We start from the raw sequence: 22,035 nt of genomic DNA, 5'->3' as shown, positions 1-22,035 counted from the left end.
TCTCTTCGGAAAGAGCATGAGAACGGGATTTAGAAATCTAATAACTGTGAAAGATCAGTTTTAGTGTCTGAAATGAACCAGGGTAGAATTATGTACATATTTATATGTCACTAGTTCCGATTCTGTACTGAGCTGAAATGCAGCATATAAAGTTTAACACTACTGTTTTGTGAAACTTATTAAAGTGTTTTTTGTTTGTTTTTACCCTGAGTACTTCCTTAGGGACTTGGAATGAGATGCTGATGTGGCATCTCATCCAGTTTGTCTAACAATCAGTTCCATGTCCATGAGCAGGAATTTTTAGCCACACATGCAAAACCAGTATACTCACAACACAAGGGGAAAGTCGGGCTCTAGAACCCACGCATTGTCACGCTGGCTTCAAACAAAATACCCATGTGAAGGGTTATGCCCGTATATGTGGAGATCAAACTTTTTTCTTTGAAAAACTCCCTATACCCACTGAAGCCAGTTGATTCAGCAGGAAAAAGATGAGTTCAGCCAATATTATTGAACTCTAAGATGCCAGCATTTTCACAGAACTAGTATTACAGGTGTTCTTACAAACACAATTCTATGTAATCCTACCTGAGCCTGTGTCTGGTGCTCACAATTCCCCAAGCGTGTGGGCAGGGCGGATGTTATTAAGCCACTTTACAGATGAGGAAATTGAGGTTAATAGCATTTAAAGAGCTTGCCCAAGGCCAGGCAGCTAATAAATAGCAGAGCCAGTACCAAACTCTTTGGACTCTAAGTTACATACTTTTTCTGCGGCCCGCACCTCCCCCTTGTCAAAGAGAACCTGTCAGTGGCACTATTCTATATGCTGAGCATTAATCCTGAAGATTGTCATTCTGTTGGTCTGCGTCTAGAGGGTAGAACCTAGATCTTAAGAAATAATATATTTTACTCAGGGCTTTGAGCATGCCCGTTGTTTTGTTGAGTTTCAGCCCTGCCTACTCTAATTCTATGAAAGCAGCAGTATTTATGGGCGAGGACTAACATGATAGGATTTTCAGCAAGTCACACAACTTTTATTGTTTCCTTTAGAACCTTGGGCAGCTTCTCTTTGCACCCAGTGTGACAGGAGCCAGTGGGGCTGGCATTTCACAGTGACTCTTCTTTCTCTTCTCAGTGCCTGTGTGCTCTGGGACCCAGCAGACACTTTATTTCTCAAACGTATTGTCCTTTTACCTACTGTCCTTCCTACTGCTCCAGCTTTTATTGTTTCCTCCAGGTTTTGAAAGTTGCAAAATTTATGGAATGTAAGTGTTTACTTACGGAAGGGAATGGACAGATAGGTGGCTCAGCAACTTCAGCTGAACAAGACTCTGACCTGTGGTTGTTAAGAGATGAGGTGATTCAGCAGAAAGTGAAGTGGGCCCGCCCGAGGCAGTGATGGACCGGGTGCAGCCAGGCCAGAGCTGGCTGCTTGTTCTGGAATCTGAAAGGATGCTGGGTGTCCTGCTAAAGCTCAGCTGTCTAGTGCAAAGGCCTGACCAGTAGAAGGCAGTCATTGCTTAACTTTCATCCCATCAGAAAGAATGCAGTTCACACACAGGTGCTGGCCCTACAGAATGAGTAGATGGTTGAATATATTTGAATAACAAGCTTTCCAAAGAGAAGCAAAAGGTACTCTTGACGTGTAAAATGAATATAAACTCAACTGGTCTCTCTTTTCATTGTAGATATATGAGCTTTGGACTTTCCCGTACCCAGGGTCAGAATGCTGCCCCTCTGTCCTGCTCTAGCTGTAGCAGTCTTCCAGATCTTTATCTTCTCAGAAAACCGGGCGTTTGCCAAGAACATCAACTTCTATAACGTGAGGCCTCCTCTCGACCGTAAGTAGTGGTTACCATCGTAGTTCATGACTGTGGGGTCAAAGTCATCATTTGAAGTCCCTGTTTCCACTGATAGTGACTTTGCCTTTTCTAGAACATTTGGTTTACACCTAGAATAAGACAGGAAGTCTTCACTACTTCTGAAATTCTCTCCCATTTCTGTAAAATGCTTTGGTTTCCTGCTGAAGTGTCAAAAGGGTTCTTGTTTAAAATAATCTTTTGAGCACTGTCTCTCAGAATGGCTTAGCCGAGGAAGTTCAGTGCTCTTTGTTTCTCTCTTCACTGGAGAAGGACATTGGCTGTAGGAAGTTTCTGTATCAATGATATATTCTTTCAATGGCTATTAAACATTTTTAAAAATTCTCACTGAGGATATGTTCTTTTATTTTACTGATTTTTAGAGAGAGAGAGAAACATCGTTGTGAAAGAAAAACATCGATCGATTGCCTCCTGTACATGCCCCTACTGGGGATCAAACTCACAAGCTTTTGGTGTACGAGTCAAGGCTCCAACCAACTGTGTCACCCGGCCAGGGCTCAATGGCCATTAAAAATCTTGAAAACAGATTAGTATTCATGAAATTTGGAAGGAAATACACTTGGATTTTCATTAATATTATGCACAGTTAGGAAAGGCTGTAAAAACTCAAGTTTCCCACTAATTTAAAAATAAACAAATAGTGTATATTATCTATAGGATAATATATATTTACATATTTTATATACATATATGTATGTGTATATGTGCTTGCATATATCATTTCCCTGCCTTTCTCCCTCTTCAGACAAGTAAGACTTCTCTGATATACTTTATTAGAGAGAGGTTGTTACAGACAGAAATTGTTTGGCAGACATGTAAATGCCTGTGGTTCCCACACCTAGAAGAGTATCAGAGTCATGATAAACGCCTTTAAAACTGCACAGTCCCAGGTCCCTTCTCCAGAGATTCAGTAGTCAGGAGGGTGGGATACAAGTTGTTTTTCTTTTTTTCCCCTCCCTCTTCTTTTAAAAAAGCTTCCCTGATACTAGGATACACAGCCAGGTTCGGGAACCGCAGTCTTTGTACTGCTCCCCAGTGAAGCCTGTATCATTATTGATCTTCACTTTGTACTTCCTTTATTATTTAGGACATTCAGAGCATGTGTGTGCGCGCGCTTGTGTGTGTCCACATATATGCCACATACACACATATACACACGTATACCACACACACCTTGACCTATCATTTATTATGCACTTCTAAACTGGTAACAATTGTATACTGATAGCTTAATGGTAAGCACAGACATAGTTCTCATAAAACCTAAATTATTGGCAAATTTCAAACTTAAGACTAATACAATTTTATGATGAGAAAAAACATTTAATGAAAGAAATATCTACTTTAATTAAAAATATATATTTAAAATAAACGAACAAACAAAATTGAAGCAGACTCATAGACACAGAGAGTGGACTGGTGGTTGCCAGAGGGGAGGGGGGACTGGGTAAAAGAGGTGAGGGGATTCCTAAGTACAAATTAGTAGTTACAGATTAGTCACGGGGATGTAAAGTACAGCATAGGGAACACAGTCAATAATATATAATAACTGTATGATGCCAGGTGGGTACTGGAAATATCTGGGGGGACACTCTGTAAAGTATATGACTGTCTAACCGCTGTGCTGTACACCTGAAACAAATACAAGATAATGTTGGAAGTAAACTAATTGAAAATTATGTATATATGTATATATATTTATTTTAAAGAAGTACAAATTGCTAGTTATAAAAATAGTTACAGGGATGTAAAATACAGCACAGGAATTATAGTCAATAATATTGTAATTAAAGACATATGGTGTCAGATGGGTACTAGACTTAACAGGGTGATCATAAGTTAATAAATGTCTAATCACTATGTTGTACATCTAAAAGTAATATAATATTGTATGTCAACAATAACTCAAAACTAATTTTTTTTAAAAAGAGAAAAACATAATGTTTGCTCATTATAGAAAATTCCAAAGAGACAGGAAATGTATAGAAGAAAATAAAATTTATTTATAATCTCAAGATTCAGAGTGAGCTTTTCTTTATATTTTGAAATATTTCCTTCCACTGTTTCCTCTATGTATGTATTTAAACATGTGAGGTACTGAGATCACACAAATTTAATTTTACAGCAGTTTTCTGCCATTACACTACATTTTGAATAATTTTCCATGTTTTTGAAAGTATTTTAATGCCTTTTACATTCAATTTTTTAAAAATCATATGGTGGTCTGTAGTTTATTTAACCAATTTCCCAATAATTACCCACACACGCTTGCATATGCGCGCACACACACACACACACACACACACACACACACACAATGACAAGCAAGCTAAATGTTAATGCTGCATTAAAAACCTTTATAAATGCATTTTTCGTTTTATTTGGCTAATGACCTTAGAATAGATGCTTGGAGTTAGAATTACTAAATTTAAAAGGTTGCACCATTTTGTACTTTAACTATTTACCCACCAGCATTAAGTATTAGTATTTTTAGATTAAAATTTTTTTTTTCAATTATAGTTGACATGCAATATTATATTGATTTCTAGTGTACAACATAGTGAACAGACAGTCATGTAACTTATGAAGTGATCACCCCAGTAAGTCTAGTACCCATCTGACATCGCACATAGTTATTATAATGTTACTCACTATATTCCCTATGCTGTACTTTACATCCCTGTGCCTTTTTATAACTAGCAATTTGTACTTTTTAACCCTTTCACTATTTTTACCAAAGTATTAGTATTTTTGAAACTACTGATTTAAGGTGAGAATGGATTTCATTATTTTTTTACCTACCTAATTTACTTTCATACATAGACAAAACTGAAATGTATTTGTAATACTTAATTTCACCTCCTCTGAACTTTAACTTTGGTATTTTGCTCTTGTTTTTTGCAACAATATTTATGCTCCCCTGTATCTGCAATACCCACTTCTTTCTAATTATCATCCCAACCTGTGGTCAGGTAACCAGTATGGTTTGGGTTTCACTTGGATCTTTGTTTCATTTTCAAAAAAATGGAAGAATTGAAAGTTTTATGCGGGGCTTTATCCACTGGCCTATGGAAAAATGTCAAGTTCATTGTATTTTTTTACTTTTTGTCCGTTAAAATAACAAGATAAAGGTTTTTTTTAAAAAAGCATAAAGACAAAAAAAAAAAAAAGAGAGAGAGAGAGGGAGAACATACTAGTTGCTCTCCAACCAGACTGCCAGCATCTCCTAATTCCTCCTTTCCATAACACCCTGGCCTTAGCATAAGGGCCTGAGAATTACTGTGATTCCTATATTAAATTTTACATTCCTAGTTAAGGTCTAATATGCTAATTGATATATATCAAATGAGATTGTTTGATTGAGGTTAAATGTAGCTATAACAGAAGCACATGTAGATGGAACCCAGCATGATTTGATGTGCCAGGGACTCTTCTAGATATTTTCCTTGCCACCTGCTGTTTAATCTTCAGTTACTATTATTACACATATTATTATTGCTTTGAATTTAAAAATCATACAGCTAATTAGTGGAAGGGGTAGAGTTCAAGCTCAGGTTAATCTGACTCCAGTTCTTTTCAGGGGCAAAACCGTATCAAATTACTGGCTCCAGTGCTCCTGCCACACTTACCCATCCCCTCAACCCCCACTATTCCCAAGTTATAAACTGAACAGAACAACACCATAAATATTTCAGAGTGGCTTGTAGAATGATTTTTATTACTCTATAGTAGATATTCATAAATGAAATATTTAAAGAAAAGGGAATAAAGACATTGCCCCAAAGTCTGGCAGTTAAGTCTAGCTCCCTAGACACAGAAATTCTAAGGATGATGGCTTGTAAATTTTATTTGATCTAATAAAAGTTGCTAATTTTGTGTCATATTTGGTGTTAAAAATTTTTGTCTTTTCACTGTGCATTTTTCTTTAAAGCTACACCATTTCCAAACAGCTTCAAGTGTTTTACCTGTGAAAATGCAGGAGATAATTATAACTGCAATCGATGGGCAGAAGACAAATGGTGTCCACCAAGTAAGTGTGCTGGGTTTGGAAGACTCCTTTGGGATCACACCTCGTCGAGGTGTCTCTGGACAAACCAACAAGCTGGTGATGTTCTATAGAAATCAGATATTTCTTTTAAGAGACCATCCTGACATCAGACTACTCTGAGAATACTTGGAAACTGATGGTGTAGCCTCAATTTGTAGTTGTGTGTTTCCTGAGGAAGGATTTCTTAAATAGTATTTACCTGGGAGAAAAAATAGACCACAGTGTTGACCAAGGCATTCTAAGAATTTCAGAAATGCTTGATGATATCTCCAGAAAAGTCATACTTACTGGCTAAAGCAAAAGAAAAGTTTTGTACTCTTGAGATACATTGATGCTTGGGAAACTCTTTCATTCATTTGACAAACATTAGAGTATATTTTTAGTTTGTTTAGTTCACTGATATATCCCTAGTTTTATCCAGTGCCTTGCCCATATTAGGCTCTCAGTAAATATTTGTTGACAGAATAAATGGGTGCCTTTGGTTAGGTAGTCCAGGAAATCTCCTCTGAGGAATGTACATTTGAAAGAAGACCTGAATGACCAAGCCAGCCACGTGGAGATATGTAGGAATAGCGTGGTAATAAGGGGGAACAGCAAATGCAAGGGCTACCAGAGGAAAGATTTAGCCTCTGCAGTGAACAGGGAGAAGGCTGGCCAGTGAAGCTTAGTGGGAGATGGGGAGAGAATGCCATGGAGGTAAGGACCAGACATGCAGGACCTTCTTTTTCTGATAAAAAGTTTGAATTTTATTGTAAATGTCATGGGAAGCCTGTTGGGGGTTTTAAACTACGGAATATAAATGCTAGTTGTGTTCTAAAATATTGCTCTTTGATATGTGGAGAAAGGATGGTTGGGGATAAGAGTAGAAGGGGACACCAAGTAGGGTCTTTTATTATCTTCTGGCAGAGATGGTGACTTGAACTGAGGTGGTGGCTTGGAGGGGGAGTGAAGTTGAATGACTTGGTATCTACTAATATGGAGGTAAAGCAGACAGGATGTCTGATGGATGATTTGGAATCCAGGAAATACAGCTAGAAGGAGATGAGACTTCGGATTTTAGAAGTACCATTTTTTAGGGTTTCAGATGTAAAAGACCAAGAAAAACAAACAAACATGCTCTTCCAGAGTTAGAGATTACTAGTTTTTGTCTACTCTTCCCTTGAATCTTTTGGAAATTTTTGTATCACATTATATGTAGCGGTGAAATAGCCTTACCTCCAGATAAAGCTAGTGTGTGGAGCCAATACAGAGTACACACTAAAGACCTTTACTGGGCTTGAGAATCTTATGCCATAAATTAGTACAGTGGTTGTGACATCTACTCGGACAGCATTTTTCATTATTTCTTTTCAAGAATAATTAATTACCAAAATAATTTTTCTTGTGGTTCTTTTACATTGCTGTAGAACAATTAACCTTAAATTGTGTGTGTGCTTGCGAGTGCATGCACACACATGAGTGTACACATTTGGGGACTAGTTTCCACATTTTTTATAGAAATTTATCTCAATTATTACAAAGTTTTTGAGGATGGCTGATGCCTCTCTTTGCTACCTTATTTCACAGGGCGTTATTATTTTTTAACTATTTGCTTTAAATTCTCCTGAAAACTGGGCGGTACGGGTTGGAACAGTAATAAATTGGGACATTGATGTCCATCCCCTTGTGCCTTAACTCATTGGAGAATGTTTTTCTTTATTCTTTTGAATGTTACCTAGACAGTTCCTACTAGGTCTGTGTATAATGTTCCAATTTGTCATTAATTAATCAAAGCCAGCTTAATAGGACCATGCACGGGTATTTCTGGGCTTTAGAATTTTATCTGTTGAAACATGTGAACAAAAGGGGAAAGCTGTCGCTTTCCACCACCAAGGATCCATCAGCGATGGAAGGGGGAAGACAGTCAGCTCTCGACCTCCCCCTGGGTGGGAGCCTGAGAGCGACATGGGCTGACATGCCTGCCAGCACATTGACTGTGCGCCCGTCAAGCCCCCAGCATACTAACAGCCTGCAATTCTCACTGAGGGTATAATCTCTCATTTTCAGTTTGCCATTATTTAGGGAAGCCATTGCCAACCATTTCTTGGGGCCCACAGGCCTGCAGCTATTGTTCTTTGTCCTTTCAGGTTTCCTTTCCACCTCACAGCTTTATTTCTGTGGTCTGTTAGTGTTGTTAGAAGAGGTTCTCTGTGGAACAGGGTATGACAAGAATGACATTTCTTATTTTATTTCCTCTGGCTTTTATTCTGACTTTCTAGGGCTGCTTTAGCATGTGTGACACTTTAAATGAACACATGCAGCTACCAGTTTTCAATTCTTCTTTGTTTGGAGTAGAGTTTCAATGTCTTGCCAAAGCATGTGGTGGTTCCCTTTCCTCCTGATGCCAGAAGCCAGCTACTCTTGGAGGGCATGTTACAGCACCATCTAGTTGAATATTAAGTATACTGAGAGGCAGAATAGTAGCTGCTTAAGAGCACAAACCTTGGAAAACTGCCTCAGTTAAAATCCTACCTCCCACCACTTTCTACCTGTGTGACTGTGGACAAGAAACTGTGCTTCAGGTTGTTGTTTTCTTTAAATCTGTAATATGAGGATATTAATATGCCTTATCTTAAGAATTATTATAAGGATTGAATAATTGAATACATGTAAGAAGAGTACCTGGCTGGTGGTGCCCATTTAATATGTGTGTACAATTGTTATTATTAGTTAAATCTTACAACAATGCCAAGGCACTTATTATCATAATTTTACTAAAAAGAAAATTAACCTAAAGCAATGTACTTATTCAGTGCAATCCATATCAAAATTCCAATGGCATTTTCACAGAAATAGAACCAAAAAGTCTTCACATTTATGTGGAACCACAAAAGACCCCAAGTAGCCAAAACAATTCTGAGAACAAAGAACAAAGCCAGAGGTATCAAACTCCCTGATTGCAAACTGTACTAGAAATCTGTAGTAATCAAAACAGTGTAGTATTGACAGAAAAACGGACATACAGACCAACGGAACAGAATTGAGAGCCTAGAAATAAACCCTTCCATATGTGGGCAAATAATTTATGATGGAGACAAGGATATACAATGGAGAATGCAAAGTTTCTTCAATGAACAGTTGGGGAGACTGGACAGGATTTGCAAAAGAATGAAACTAGACCATGTCTTACACCAAATACAAAAGTGAACTCAAACTGGATTAAAGATTTGAATGTAAGACATGAGACAATAAAATCTATAGAAGAAAAACTAAGCTTCTGGACATTGGTCTTACTGGTGTTTTTGCCTATTTGACTCCAAAGGCAGGAGTAAAAAAGCAAAAATAAATGAATGGGACTACATCAAATTAAAAAGCTTTTGCACAGCATAGGAAACCATCAGCAAAACAAAAAGGCAACCAACCAGATGGGAGAAGATATTTGCAAATGATACTTCCTATAAGGGATTAATATTCAAAATATAGAAAGAACTCAAACAACAACCAAAAACAATCCAATTTTAAAATGGGCAGAGGACCTGGACAAACACTTCTCCCAAGAAGACATACAAATGGCCAACAGATATGTGGAAAGATGCTCAGCTTCACTAGCTGTTAGGGAAATGCAAATCAAAACTACAATGAGGTACCACCTCATGCCTGTCAGAATGGCTGTTATCAACAAGACAGGTAATAACAAGTATCCTAGAGGCAGTAAAGAAAAAGGAGCCCTCATTTACTGCTGGAGGGAATGTAAACTGGTACAGCCATTGTGGAAAACACTATGGGAGCTCCTCAAAAAACTAAGACTAGAGCTACCACATGAGCCATCAGTTCCTCTTTTGGGTATTTATCTGAAGAATATGGAAACACTAATTTGTAAAGATACAGTTAAATCTATAAGGATAACTCCATGTAGAAATGAATTAGCTAGAAAGAGGGGGAAGGGGACAGAGAAAGAAGCAGTTAAAGAAAAGAGAAATAGAAATACTTTGAATAAGAAAGGTGGTCTTGATGTGCACTTTGAAGCACCTGCCTTTCATTCCTCATGGCCTATTAATGTGTCAAATGTTGAATAATGCAACAAGAAGGGTTCTGATCCACTGCATTTTGAATTCACATTTTTCATTTTATTTTAGAGTCATAGGACATGTGCCTCAGAGAGAGAGAGAGAGATGAGGCAGAGACAGAGATACTGACACTTTCATATGAAATGGGCAAACCTGTGGTTTTGATGAAAAGCTTGTCCAATTTTTTCTTAGCTTCAGCCGGCTCCAAAGGATAGGTGCCTGTTTCTATTCATTTTCAAAATACATGTGTGCTTCATAAGTGAATGCTTTTAAAAAAATACCACCTAAAAACTCCAGAGTTCTCTGTCATTGTATTTTTTGTCTAGAAACCTAAGGGTCATCCTGAATGTTAGTCATTTCTGGATTGTTGAATTTCTCCTTTGCAATGTGCAAAATGAAGTTGCCTTTTCTTGTCTTCCTGCCTAGATACCCAGTACTGTTTGACAGTTCATCACTTCACCAGTCATGGAAGAAGTACATCCATCACCAAAAAGTGTGCCTCCAGAAGTGAATGCCATTCTGTTGGCTGCCAGCACAGCCGAGATTCTGAACATACAGTAAGGAGTGTGTGTGTGAGAGTGTGTGTGTGTGTGTGTGTGTGTGTGTGTGTGTAAGTTGCTGTCCTAAGGTTTCTTGCTAGTGATGGTTAGTGATATGTCCTGGAGGTGCAGGAAGGATAAGTAATATGTTGAACATGTTTATATTGGGAGAAAAGACTCCTTTACAGTGATGCAATGGAGGCCAAAGAGAAGTTGAAGACTTTCTGTTCTTCAACAAAACATAATAGTACTAGAAGCGAATGATAGTTCCCAGACTCCAGGGCTAGACCCTAGACCTTGGACTTGGGATGAATCATCTGAAGTCAGGTCCGGAAGCTCAAGAATAAACCATCCATGAGAGAATGACACGTTCTACAAAGGTCACCTATTTTGTTTATGGCCAGAAATTCCAAGAACCCTGCCCAGGGAAGCTGGCAGGTGGAAAGAGGAAAACGGTGGCACCTTTTACTAAGGAAACCTCGCCTACTACCTCTGCTTAGATGAGGAAGGGAGAGTCTGAAAGATTAACCTCAGTTAAATATGATGAACTAGAGATACATTTTAGAGCAATAGAACTCTCTGATTTTCTCATTCTATCATTCTAGATGAGCATTTTACTCTTTTATGTCTGGAATCCTGAAATGTTTGAGAAAAAATTCACTTGAGAGTATGTTAATTTCACGAGGGTTTAGAGCTTGTTTTAGCCTCTGTGTACAGAAAGTGGTTCTGACACAGGGGCTTCTAGCTCCGGCTGCATGGGAGAATCTCCTGGGGAGCTTTTATAAGCCGTGGTGGTGGTGGTAGGGGGCATCCCAGACCAACTGAAACAGAACCTCAGGGTGGGGTCCCAGGCACCAGGATCTTTTTTTTTTTTTTTTAAGTTCCCCAAGGAGATTCTGATGTGCAGCCTAGGTTAAAAACCACTGAAAAAGATACTTAAGAGTGACTGCCTTTATCTTCCCTAGCCATCCTGGAAGCCTCAATGAATGGCTAGGGTCATCAGGGTGAGGCATTTTACCAGGTATGATGGCAGGTGATGGCTTCCCCTGCAAACACCTGTGCTACCAGGGAGCAAGCATTTTTCATCACTCAGCATCCATAATTAGCAAGCCATTGCTGTTGTAATGATAGTAATCAGGTGTTAGTATAGACAATAGAGAGTCATTATTATCCCCTAACAAGTTGTACTGAGGAAGAAAATCAATGAGCAGTCCATGATGTTCCTAGCTTTTATTTTTGTCTCAGTGTTTTTCCTTACAAGCCTTTAGAAGATTTGTTGACTCAATCAAACAAGCCTCATTCAGTTTCCCTTCCTCTTCTTTCCTTTACTTATGCTTGGGTTGATATAGATAAATCACAGTTAAAAAGGAGATTCTCCAGATAGTGCTCACTTTCAGGTCAGTGGAGGGAAGGCTACCCAAGGGCCTGGGTGACTCATAGGCTGGATAACACCCTTTAATTCTGGCTGTCCTCAGATAATGCTCAAGAAGCCTTTGTTTTGTTTTGTTTAGTTTGTTTCTCCCTCCCCTCTTTTTCTGACTATTCGTTCTCTTTCCCCTCCCCCCTTCCTTTTGTAACAGGAGTGCAGGTCTTGCTGCGAAGGAATGATCTGCAACGTGGAATTACCCACCAACCACACGAATGCGGTCTTCGCTGTAGTGCACGCCCAGAGAACGTCTGGGAGCAGCGCCCGCACGCTCTGCCTGCCCCTGCTTGCCTGGGTCTCCTTGCTGCCGTGGATCTGATGCCACCATTCTGAGGCGAGGCAGAGACCAGCCCTCTTTAGCACGGACTAAAAACTGTGTAAACAGTGAACTGAGCGAACCCTGGTCTTGCAGTTGGTGAAGAGTACACGTTGGACTCCAAAGCAGAAGACAGTTGTTTGCATCACTAAAATGCTCCTGCCTGAGGCCCTGGGCTTGAGGAAGGGAATTTGGCCCAGAATGAGGGCATTAGCTGTCTTCCAGGCTTCCTGGTCAGAGAGGCTGCATTTTGTTACTTTTGCAGGGACGATCCTGCCAGCATCCACAACGGGCAGCTTGTAGTAGCCTATATTGTCCCAGCCAGACCAGGCCTTTAGCTGAAAGGACTCCTTGACCTCATTGACCCCCTTCAGAGGCTGCTGGGTCAGATCCTCTCTTTCTGTGATTAGCTCACAGTGTTTCTAGGAAGTCTAACCCTTCCCCCGATGAGAAAGCAATTTCCCTGACAATGTGTAGTCCATGGGAAAGGCAAGTATAGGAGAAAAACTCCTACTTGAACTACTATGAAACCCATTTGCTAATTGTGGGGAGGGGGAAAATAAAGCTTTTAAATTATACAGTGTAAAATGCATGCTGTGTGTTTCTTGACTAATAGGAAGATCTCCGATTTACCTGTGTCATAAAGGAGGTCACTGAAGTTATGTTTTCCAGGCACCCTGGGGGTATTTTCTGGCCGAAAGTGTAAAAGTTCATGCCAAAGCGACTTAGTATTTTCTTTTTGGGGGAGTATACTTCTTAGGATGCAAAATGCAAAATTCGTGAATTAAGAATGTCAGGAAACCTCCCCGATCAAGGAGGATGATACCTTATCACATGATGAACCCTCAGGAATAGCAGATTAAAGTTAGAGAACCTGGCAGGACCGCCCCTCTTCCTCACATAGTCAACTTCCCTCTGAATGGCAGGCCACCAAGAGAACCTTTCTAAAGACATCCTAAAAACATTTTGTCCCCTTATCTCCTTCTCTTTCTATATCTGTCTCAGAATTTCAAAAGAACACCTTCTTTTTATTCCCTTTATCCTGATTTCCTGCCTTTACACTTTGGGGTGATCTTTAAACACTGCCCTTCTATGTATAGTGAATACCTAATGGAGTCTTTGTTTGTTTTGTTGTTGTTTTAAAAATACTTATTTTTAATTTTTTTGTAATTCATAAAAATGAACAGTATTTAAAGAAGACAGCGTTGTCACATATGCTGCTTTTGGGGTATTCTGAGATGAAAATGCCAATTCTTTCATTAATATGCTTACTTTTTACTTCTTTTTTAAAAGATTTTTTTTAAAATGTATTTTTATCATTGATAGTATTACAGATGTCCCCCTTTTTCCCCTCTTTGCCTGCCTCTACCTGGTCCCACCCCAGGCCTTCACTGCACTATTGTCTGTGTCCATGGGCTATGCATACACACATATAACTTGTTTGGTTAGTCTCTTCCCACCCCTTCCCCCTTCTCTCTGAGGTCTGTCAGTCTGTTCCATGCCCACATGTCTCTGGACCCATTTTATTTGTCACTTTATTTTGTTCATTAGATTCCACATATAAGTGAGATGTGATATTTGTCTTTCTCTGCCTGGCTTATTTCACTTAGGGTAATACTCTCCAGGTCCCTCCATACTGTCACAAAGGGTAAGATATCCTTTTTCACAGCTGCGTAGTATTCCACGGTGTAAATGTACCACAGCTTTTTTATCCACTCATCTACTGATGAGCACTTGGGCTGTTTATAGGTCTTAGCTATTGTAAATAATGCTACTATAAGCATAAGGGTTGTTTGTTTTTTAATTGAGTGTTCACTATTAGGACACTGAGTGCTCCATAGAATCCACTAATGATGCTATCCTTGCTGTGCACTCACCTACAATGGAGGTTGGCAAGTTAGGACCCAAGGGCCAAATATGTCTCACTGTTCTTAATCTGCTAGACTGCTGTAACAAATATACTATTGATTGAATGGCTGAAACAAAAACATTTAATTCTCACAGTTCTGGGAGCTAGGAAGTCCAAGATCAAGGTGCTGGCAGATTGGTATCTGGTGAGGGCCCTCATCCTGGTTTGCAGAACACCATCTATTCATATCCTCACAGGGCAGAGAGCAGGAAGAGAGCTCCATCCCCTTCATGAGGGCTCTATATTCATGACCTAATTCTCTCTCAAAGGTCCTATATCCAAATACAATGATATTAGGAATTTAGGCTTCAGCACAAGAATTGGAGTCAGGGGGCACAAACATTTAGTCCATAGAACCAGCTATTTTTGTGAACAAAGTTTTATTGGAACACAGCCACGTCTTTTCGTTTACATCTTGTCTACAGCTGCTTTCATGCTACAACAGGAAGGATGAGTAGATAGATGCAGCGGAGCGTGCATGGCTACAGAGTCTAAAAGATTTACTGCCTTGTCCTTTGCAGGAAAAATGCTGACCTCTAACCTGTGAAATGGTCCAAGCGTGTGGGGAGAACGCTGCTTGCTTTGCAGACACTGCTGCTCGTGGTGGTTACTCCGCCTGGGAAGGGTTTGCCAGATCACGTCCCTTCTTTTCTCCGTCTTTTGCATCAGTGGATCCTCCTCTGTTTTGTTCGTTCCACTCATTTGACTCTATCTCTTGGTCGCTCTGTGCTGCTGGCAGGGGCTGGGCTGTGTGTTGCTCCTCTGACGCTGGGAGCGCCTGAGCGTGGGCCCTCGGCTTCCAGTGAAACGCGGAGCCGGCGACATCGCTACCTCCCTGCCTCCGGTTGAGCCTGACTCACCTGGAAGCACCGTTTGAAGCCCGATAGAGATTTATCCCCCCTTTCACTCAGCACCTTGTAGTAGTTGAGTCTCCGTAGCTGTGCTTGTTTGAAATTAATTATGGATGGCTTCACTTGGAGCAGTTTAATAGCATCTTTGCTGTCTTTTTACTCCTCAGGGTGTCTTTTGACTGTGTAATTGACGAATCGTCTGGTAAAAACCATTAGCAGACATTTTCTTTCTGGTTTTGTTTCTGCTGTCTAGATTAATGAATTTCCCTTTGTGTGTGTGTTTTCTTTCCTGAGGAAACATCTTAATTTTCTCTTCTTCATCCGCATGGGCTTCACTCCTCACCGCCACGCCCGTAAGCATTTGAACTAGGGCTGTGTTGAGGGACGTTATGAAAGGGGATGCTCAGAGGAAAGGAACTCCTGGCAAAGATAATCTAGTAAGTAGAGGTGCCAGATTTCCAAATAAAGACATGGAACAAGTCACTGAATCTGAATTTTAGAGAAACAACAAATACTTTTTTCGTAGAATTTTTTTGTGAACTCATAAGTCTGGCTAGTCTAAGGCAATGCTTTCAAGTCTTTGTAATAAATCAGAATCTTCTGCATAACTTCAGAACAATAAAATTCCCAGGGCATCCTGGGGATGTTGATTCAGTAGATCTGGGGTGAAGTGCAAGCCTAACCTCAATAATTGAATGTTAAAACAACAACTCTCAGGTGATTGTGATGTTCAGCCAGGTGTGTTACCCTGCTCCTAAGAGGCTACTCCTGCCTCTGAAGCCCAGTCCTTGGCCACATAACAGAAATGCTAATGATAATAAACATGTGCACAAGTAACCTGGGTTGCAGCCTGTGGTTCTCAAAGTATGGCCCAGACCAGCAGGATCAGTGTTACCTAAAAACTTGTTAGAAATGCGAATTCTCCATTTCAGACATTGAATCAGAAACTCTGGGGGTTCAATCTGTAGTTTACTGAGTAAGGCCTCCAGGTGCTTCTGATGCACAGGCAAGCTCAAGAACCACTGGGCCACTGGAACAGAGCCATGCTTCCCAGGGTCTTTGGTAAATGGGTCCCTGGTGGCTGCATGAGAATCACTCAGGGAGCTTTTAAGAAAATAAAGAAGAAAAGAAAAAGAAAAAAAGAGAAAGAGAAAGAAAAGTAAAGAAAAAAAGAAAATGGAACTCCAGAGAGTTAGATTTGTTATGTTTGAGTTGTCAGAAAATCTGCATTTAAAATATATATATATATATCTTTACTGATTTCAGAGAGAGGAAGGGAGAGGGAGAGAGAAACATCAGTGATGAAAGAGTCATTGATCGGCTGCCTCCTGCACACCTCCAGCTGAGGACTGAGCTGGCAACTTGGGCACATGCCCTGACCAGGAATCGAACCATGATCTCCTGGATTCCTAGGTTGATGCTCAACTGCTGGGCCACGCCCAGCCAGGCAGAAAATCTGCATTTTTAACAAACTCCTCAATTAATTCTGATACTTAGCCAATTTGGGAGCCATTAAACCTAGAGTAAGAGACAGGCGTAATGTTGGTGACCAGAAGGCCCAGATGCCAACACCTGATGTTTGAGCTCTAATATGAACATCCTATGCATTATAAGTTGACTCTTTGTGGTGTTGCCAATGTAATTTACAAAAGATAAATCTAGTCATTAGAGTCTGTTACATGATTTTTTTTTAGACCATTGCACAGGGACCTGGGATGGCCAAGTACCCCAGGCCTCAGACCAATTTAATTTGCCTCTAGTGAGCAAGAAATGAAAACTACTTTGTCGTCCAAATGTCCAGTGAAAACTGGGTAGTGGGGGCAGGAGAGGAGGGGAATTTGTGGATTTGTTGTTATAAAAAGACAAGGGGATTAGCTATGAATATGAGGAGGGTCTGAGGAATTGACCGTCCAAGGACCATTTTGAATAGATCTGCATTCCAGAATAAACTTTGAATTCCCATCCATCAATTATTTTCTAAACAAACAAATGAAAAAATGGTACCAAAAACATTTTTCCCCCAGCATATATAAACTCTCCTTAAACCTAGCTCAGGGAAGTTAGCCATCAGCAATTACAGGTATTTTCCATACAACCTGCATTCTGTCATGTCAGTCACTGTAAAACGTATTTCATAAGAAGAGGGAAGGTTGGTTTCACTTTCTCCCTGGGAAAGAACTTATAAAGCCCTGCAAAGCATGAAATGAGCAATAGGAACTGGTCTGGACTTGGGAGGTGAGGAGTGGAATCAGAAAAATATATTTCACATTTGTGAAATTACTAACTAGTACACACAATTTTGTGATCATACTAGTAGATTGCCATTTTATAAAACCTTGCTCTGACCTTTGGGGTTTGGACGTTTTATTTTTGACTGAGACCCTGTGATTTGCGGAGGGTTCCATTGTGATGCTGGGTGTGCCTGGGTACAGGTTAGGCCAGAAGACAAAGGCTGGTAGTGGATGCACACTGGAGAATGCTGTAGAAATGAAAGCAAATGGCTGTGAGAATTTGAGTCTGCCTCCACTACTGTGAGCCCAAAACATCTCTCTGTCACACTTTCCTCTTTTCCCTTCTCCTTCATAATTCTGCCTTTTTCCCAGCCCCACTCCCTCATTGCCTTGGCGTCTGAGCTGGTTTTGGAGTAATCCAGATTGGGAGATAAGGGATTAGGCTGTGAAAAATAGGGCTTTCAAAGCCTGATCCAAATTTGAAGTTTTAACAAGCATCTGATCACAATACTGGTGATTCTGATACTGGTAGTCTTGGGGCATCATTTTAGAAACTGTGAGGCAGGGCCTCAGCATGAGGCTGGAGATGCTCAAGCTGAGAGAATCACACAATTCCTAACCCTCCGCACATGCTCTTTTCTTCTGGTCTATGAACATTGGTCCCAGCTGAGGGGCTGGGAGCACCTGGAGGACGCTGGCTTGGCAGAGCTGCCATGCCAGGAATTGTCCTGGGAAGCCAGGGACATGTGGGAACTGTGGGAAACCTAGGGGCTCTCCCAGGCAAGCAGGATGCCCAGGGTTCCAACCATCGACTGGGTTCCCTGCGAGTCATGGCTGAGTGAGGCAGCGAAGAGCAAGGCAAAGGCAAGGTAAGCCCATCCACAGGGGCTAAGCAGACTAAAAATATTCTCCATAGAGGGTAAGCAGCTTGGGGCAAAGAGTTTCTGGAGATAGATTCTGACAAAGTTGTCAAGGGTCTACAGGGAGGGGACCTTTTATAGAGTGTGGTATCCATCAGGATGACATCAGCTATAAGTGACAGGTGCCCCGATCACAGTGGCGTAAATAAATGAACTGCCTCACATAACTGGGAGTCCAGAGGGAGTGTGGGTTCTAGGGTGGACTTAATCCGGTGGTTTTAGCTCCATTCTCCCCTATTCTTCTGGCTCTCACCCCCCCCCCATGTCCTCTGGTGCGGAGATGGCCACAGCTGTCGTCTACAGCCCACCCAGCGTCCAGGGGAGCAGACGGAGGGATACCACTGGGCACTCGCAGGAAGAGAAGGTCTTCATCCAGGCTCCCAGCGAATCGCAAACAAGATGTGGTCACCCTCAGCTTAGTACAGCTAAAGGGAGCTCAGTGTCCCCTGAGGCTGTGCGGTGTATGTCCGCAGGTAGATACCTGAACAAAACAGGAACTGAAAAGGAGGAAGGAGGAAGGAGGAAGGAAGAAGCAGTTCTGGGTGCGCAGCCAGAAAGGTCTGCTCCAGTTTCCTAGAGTCAGAGGCTTTGTTGGGAGGCAGTTGCTTGCTAAGGTAGCTGAGAAAATGCTCTCACATTAGAGATAAGGGAGCCAAGCCCTCTGGAGCTGTGCAGACTTGTCCTAACCACAGCTAGCTAGAAGCAGACCCAGCCCGGGGATCTCCCCTGCCTCCTGCAATTCCTACCAGCCTTTCTTTTGATTAATGTTCATCGTAAATCCACAAGGAATGGAGAGTTTGCAGCACTTCCCATCTATTCCACAAGGGCGGCTTTTCTTCCCCCAGCATCTGGGTTCCACAGAACACGCCTGTGTAGCCAGCACCGCTTTGCGAGTGTAGAGGAGCATGAAGGCCTCATGAAGAACGTGCGGGTGGGGAAGACACCGGCTCCTAGAACTCGCGGCACATCCCAGGTACCTGATGGCTGTGCGGAGCGCATGAACTCGAACCCTTCAGAGACACCCGCTTCTCCAAGATCTTGGGCTCCATCCTGAACAGGCCTGTTTCCACCATCGTTAGGTGAGGCAGAAACTAAGAGAAACTGCCTCAACATGGGGCAGCTTCAGTGCCTTTTTTGTTGTTTTTGTAATTGTTGTTCTTATATTTGTTCACTTATTCAGTGTCGTGAACTGATTTTAATCCCACTCATGGCATTTTCCTCTAGGAAAATCGCTCCTTAGGACTCAACTACAGACCAATCAAGACGGCAGTGTTTTCCGGGAATGTTTTCTTGTTTGTTCCCTTTCCATATGATCCTCTGAAGAATTACCAGAAGTAGTTAGTCATTTGGTATTTTTAAATATTTTTGCATGTATTATGAAATTGATCTTGAGTCAGAGATGAGTCCTGACTATTAAGTATTTATTCTCATTTTTAACTGATGAACTTAGGCCAGAATTCATTAATGACTGAAGATGCCTTTTTTGTCAGAGGTGTGGACAGATTCTTTTTTTTTTTTTTTAAATTTTATTTTTGTTTAAAATATTACAGATGTCCCTTTTTTTCCCAATGACCCATTCCCCCCCGTTCCTTCCTCTCCCCAGTCCCTCTCCCCACCATTGTCCATGTCCTTGGGTTGTGCATATATGCATGTAAATTCTTTGGTTACTCTCTGCCCCACCCACCTGCCCTCCTCCATCCCTCTGACATTCATCAGTCTCATCTATGCTTCCATGTCATTGAATCTATTCTGTTCATCAGTTTAAGTTCTTTAGATTTCACGTATAAGCGAGATCATGTGATATTTGTCTTTCGCTGTCTGGCTTATTTCACGTAGCATAATACTCTCCAGGACCATCCATACTGTCCCAAAGGGTACGAGATTCTTCTTCTTTACAGCTGTGTAGTATTCCATGGTGTGAATGTCCCACAGCTTTTTTATCCACTCATCTACTGATGACACTTGGGCTGTTTCCAGATCTTAGCTATTGTAAACTGCGCTGCTATGAACATAGGGGTGCATATATTCTTTCTGATGAATGTTTCAGGATTCTTAGGATACATTCCTAGGAGTAGAATCATTGGGTCAAATGGCAGCTCCATTTCTAATTTTTTGAGGAACATCCATATGGTTTCCATAGTGGCTGCACCGGTCTGCATTCCCACCAACAATGTACTATGGTTCCCCTTTCTCCAGACCCTCGCCAGCACATGTTGTTTGTTGATTTGTTGATGGAGCCACTCTGACAGGCGTGAAGTGATACCTCATTGTGGTTTTAATTTGCATCCCTCTGATGATTAGCGACATTGAGCATTTTCTCATGTGTTCCTTGGCCATTCCTACGTCCTCTTTGGAGAAGTGTCTATTCAGGTCCTTTGCCCATTTCTTAATTGGGTTGTTTGTCTTCCTCTTGCTGAGTAATATGAGTTCTTTGTACACTTTGGAAATTAGCCCCTTATCAGATACATCCTTGGCAAATATGTTTTCCCAGACCGTGGGGTTCCTTTGTATTTTGAGGCTGTTTTCTTTTGCTGTGCAGAAGCTTTTTAGTTTGATGTAGTCCCATATGTTTATTTTTTCTTTTCTTTCTCTTGCCCTAGGAGATGTATCAGTGAAAAGTCCACTACGTGGGACGTCTGTGACTTTACTGCCTACGTTTTCTTCCAGGATTTTTATGGTTTCTTGACTTACATTTAAGTCTTTTATCCATTTTGAGTTTATTTTTGTGTATGGTGAAAGTTGGTGGTCTAGTTTCATTCTTTTGCATGTACCTGTCCAATTTTCCCAGCACCACTTATTGAAGAGACCAGAGGTATGGACAGATTCTTAAGGAAAGTCCTTCTATAGCTCTTCCAACAAAGGAAACTGAAGATATAGCTAAGTTGACAGGGTAAAGGAATGACACAGTATTTTGCCTAATGTAGGCAAACCCACATTTCTTTTGGTGGGTCTTTCCTTGTAACTAATCAGAAATCCAAAGGTCTAACATTGATTTTGGAATATATTTTCTCAGCACTATTCAGCATCTGGCTCTTTCATACCTACCTGGCCTTAAAAATTCTGGAATTTGAAGAAAGACAAGAGAAGGATTTGATCATAGTTGTAACACTGTTTCATCTTTAACTACCTGGGGGCAGGGAGCAATTATTTGACTGATTTATAACAGATTAGTGAAATAATTCTACATGACATCAGTATTTTTCTTTTTTAATGCAATGTTTCAAAGTGAAAAGTGAGTTTAATTAAGTGGAAAGATAATCCATGATTTAATAAGATAATTATAATGAAGCACATATTGCAAGTAAAGGAACAAGGCAAAAACATGGAGTTTATGGTTAGGGAGAAAACAGTTAAATAGTTTGAGGCAAAACTTTGATTACTAAAAAAAAGGCAAGAATGCTAGATCATATCTACTTTTTGAGCAAGGGAGGAGGCAAAGGCAAATCTTTCCCATTTCTATATCAACTGCTCTGGAAATGCAATTACCTGAAGTGGTTTGAAGTCCCTTGTCAGACCCTTGTCAGACATGGATAAGTGTTTGTGCTAACGACGCAAGGACTGCACCGAAGTATGTGGGTGCAGTTAGCTCTCAGGGCGCACGTGCAGAATCCTAATAAGTATTTAATTTTTTTCCTCAAGCCTGCCTGCCGTGCCCGGAGGGGATGTGTAATCTGAGATTTGCACAGACAAGTAGGAAAACCACTCGTGCAGAGGGGCTTCGCAGCGCCTGCTCTCTTGGGGTCTCTGCTGGGTTCGGTAGCACTACCTCCGATTCAGGGGGCCAGCCTGGCCTGCCAGGCTACCCTGGAGGAGCTTCGGCCATCGCAGCTCTGCTCGGAGAGTTTAGCTTTATAAGCAGCCAGGGTTTA

General features: G+C 41.0%; 1 protein-coding gene across 4 annotated transcripts in view; it reads left to right on the top strand.

Moving 5' to 3' along the window:
- The window catches only part of LYPD6B (LY6/PLAUR domain containing 6B), a 149,632-nt gene extending 136,781 nt beyond the window's left edge, over positions 1–12,851 (top strand). For all 4 annotated transcript variants that reach the window (XM_016205584.2, XM_016205605.2, XM_016205622.2 and 1 more), the window contains 4 exons: positions 1,689–1,841; positions 5,812–5,910; positions 10,401–10,531; positions 12,094–12,851. In XM_016205584.2, coding sequence (XP_016061070.1) covers positions 1,727–1,841; positions 5,812–5,910; positions 10,401–10,531; positions 12,094–12,258 — 510 coding nt within the window. In that variant the 5' untranslated portion in view covers positions 1,689–1,726 and the 3' untranslated portion in view covers positions 12,259–12,851. The remainder of the gene's footprint in view (positions 1–1,688; positions 1,842–5,811; positions 5,911–10,400; positions 10,532–12,093) is intronic.
- Positions 12,852–22,035: the final 9,184 nt, after the last annotated feature.

This window comes from Miniopterus natalensis, chromosome 8 (assembly GCF_054644295.1).
Source record: "Miniopterus natalensis isolate mMinNat1 chromosome 8, mMinNat1.hap1, whole genome shotgun sequence".
NCBI lineage: Eukaryota > Metazoa > Chordata > Mammalia > Chiroptera > Miniopteridae > Miniopterus > Miniopterus natalensis.
Note: the sequence above shows the minus strand (reverse complement) of the source record. Positions and strands in the feature narration are given on the sequence as shown.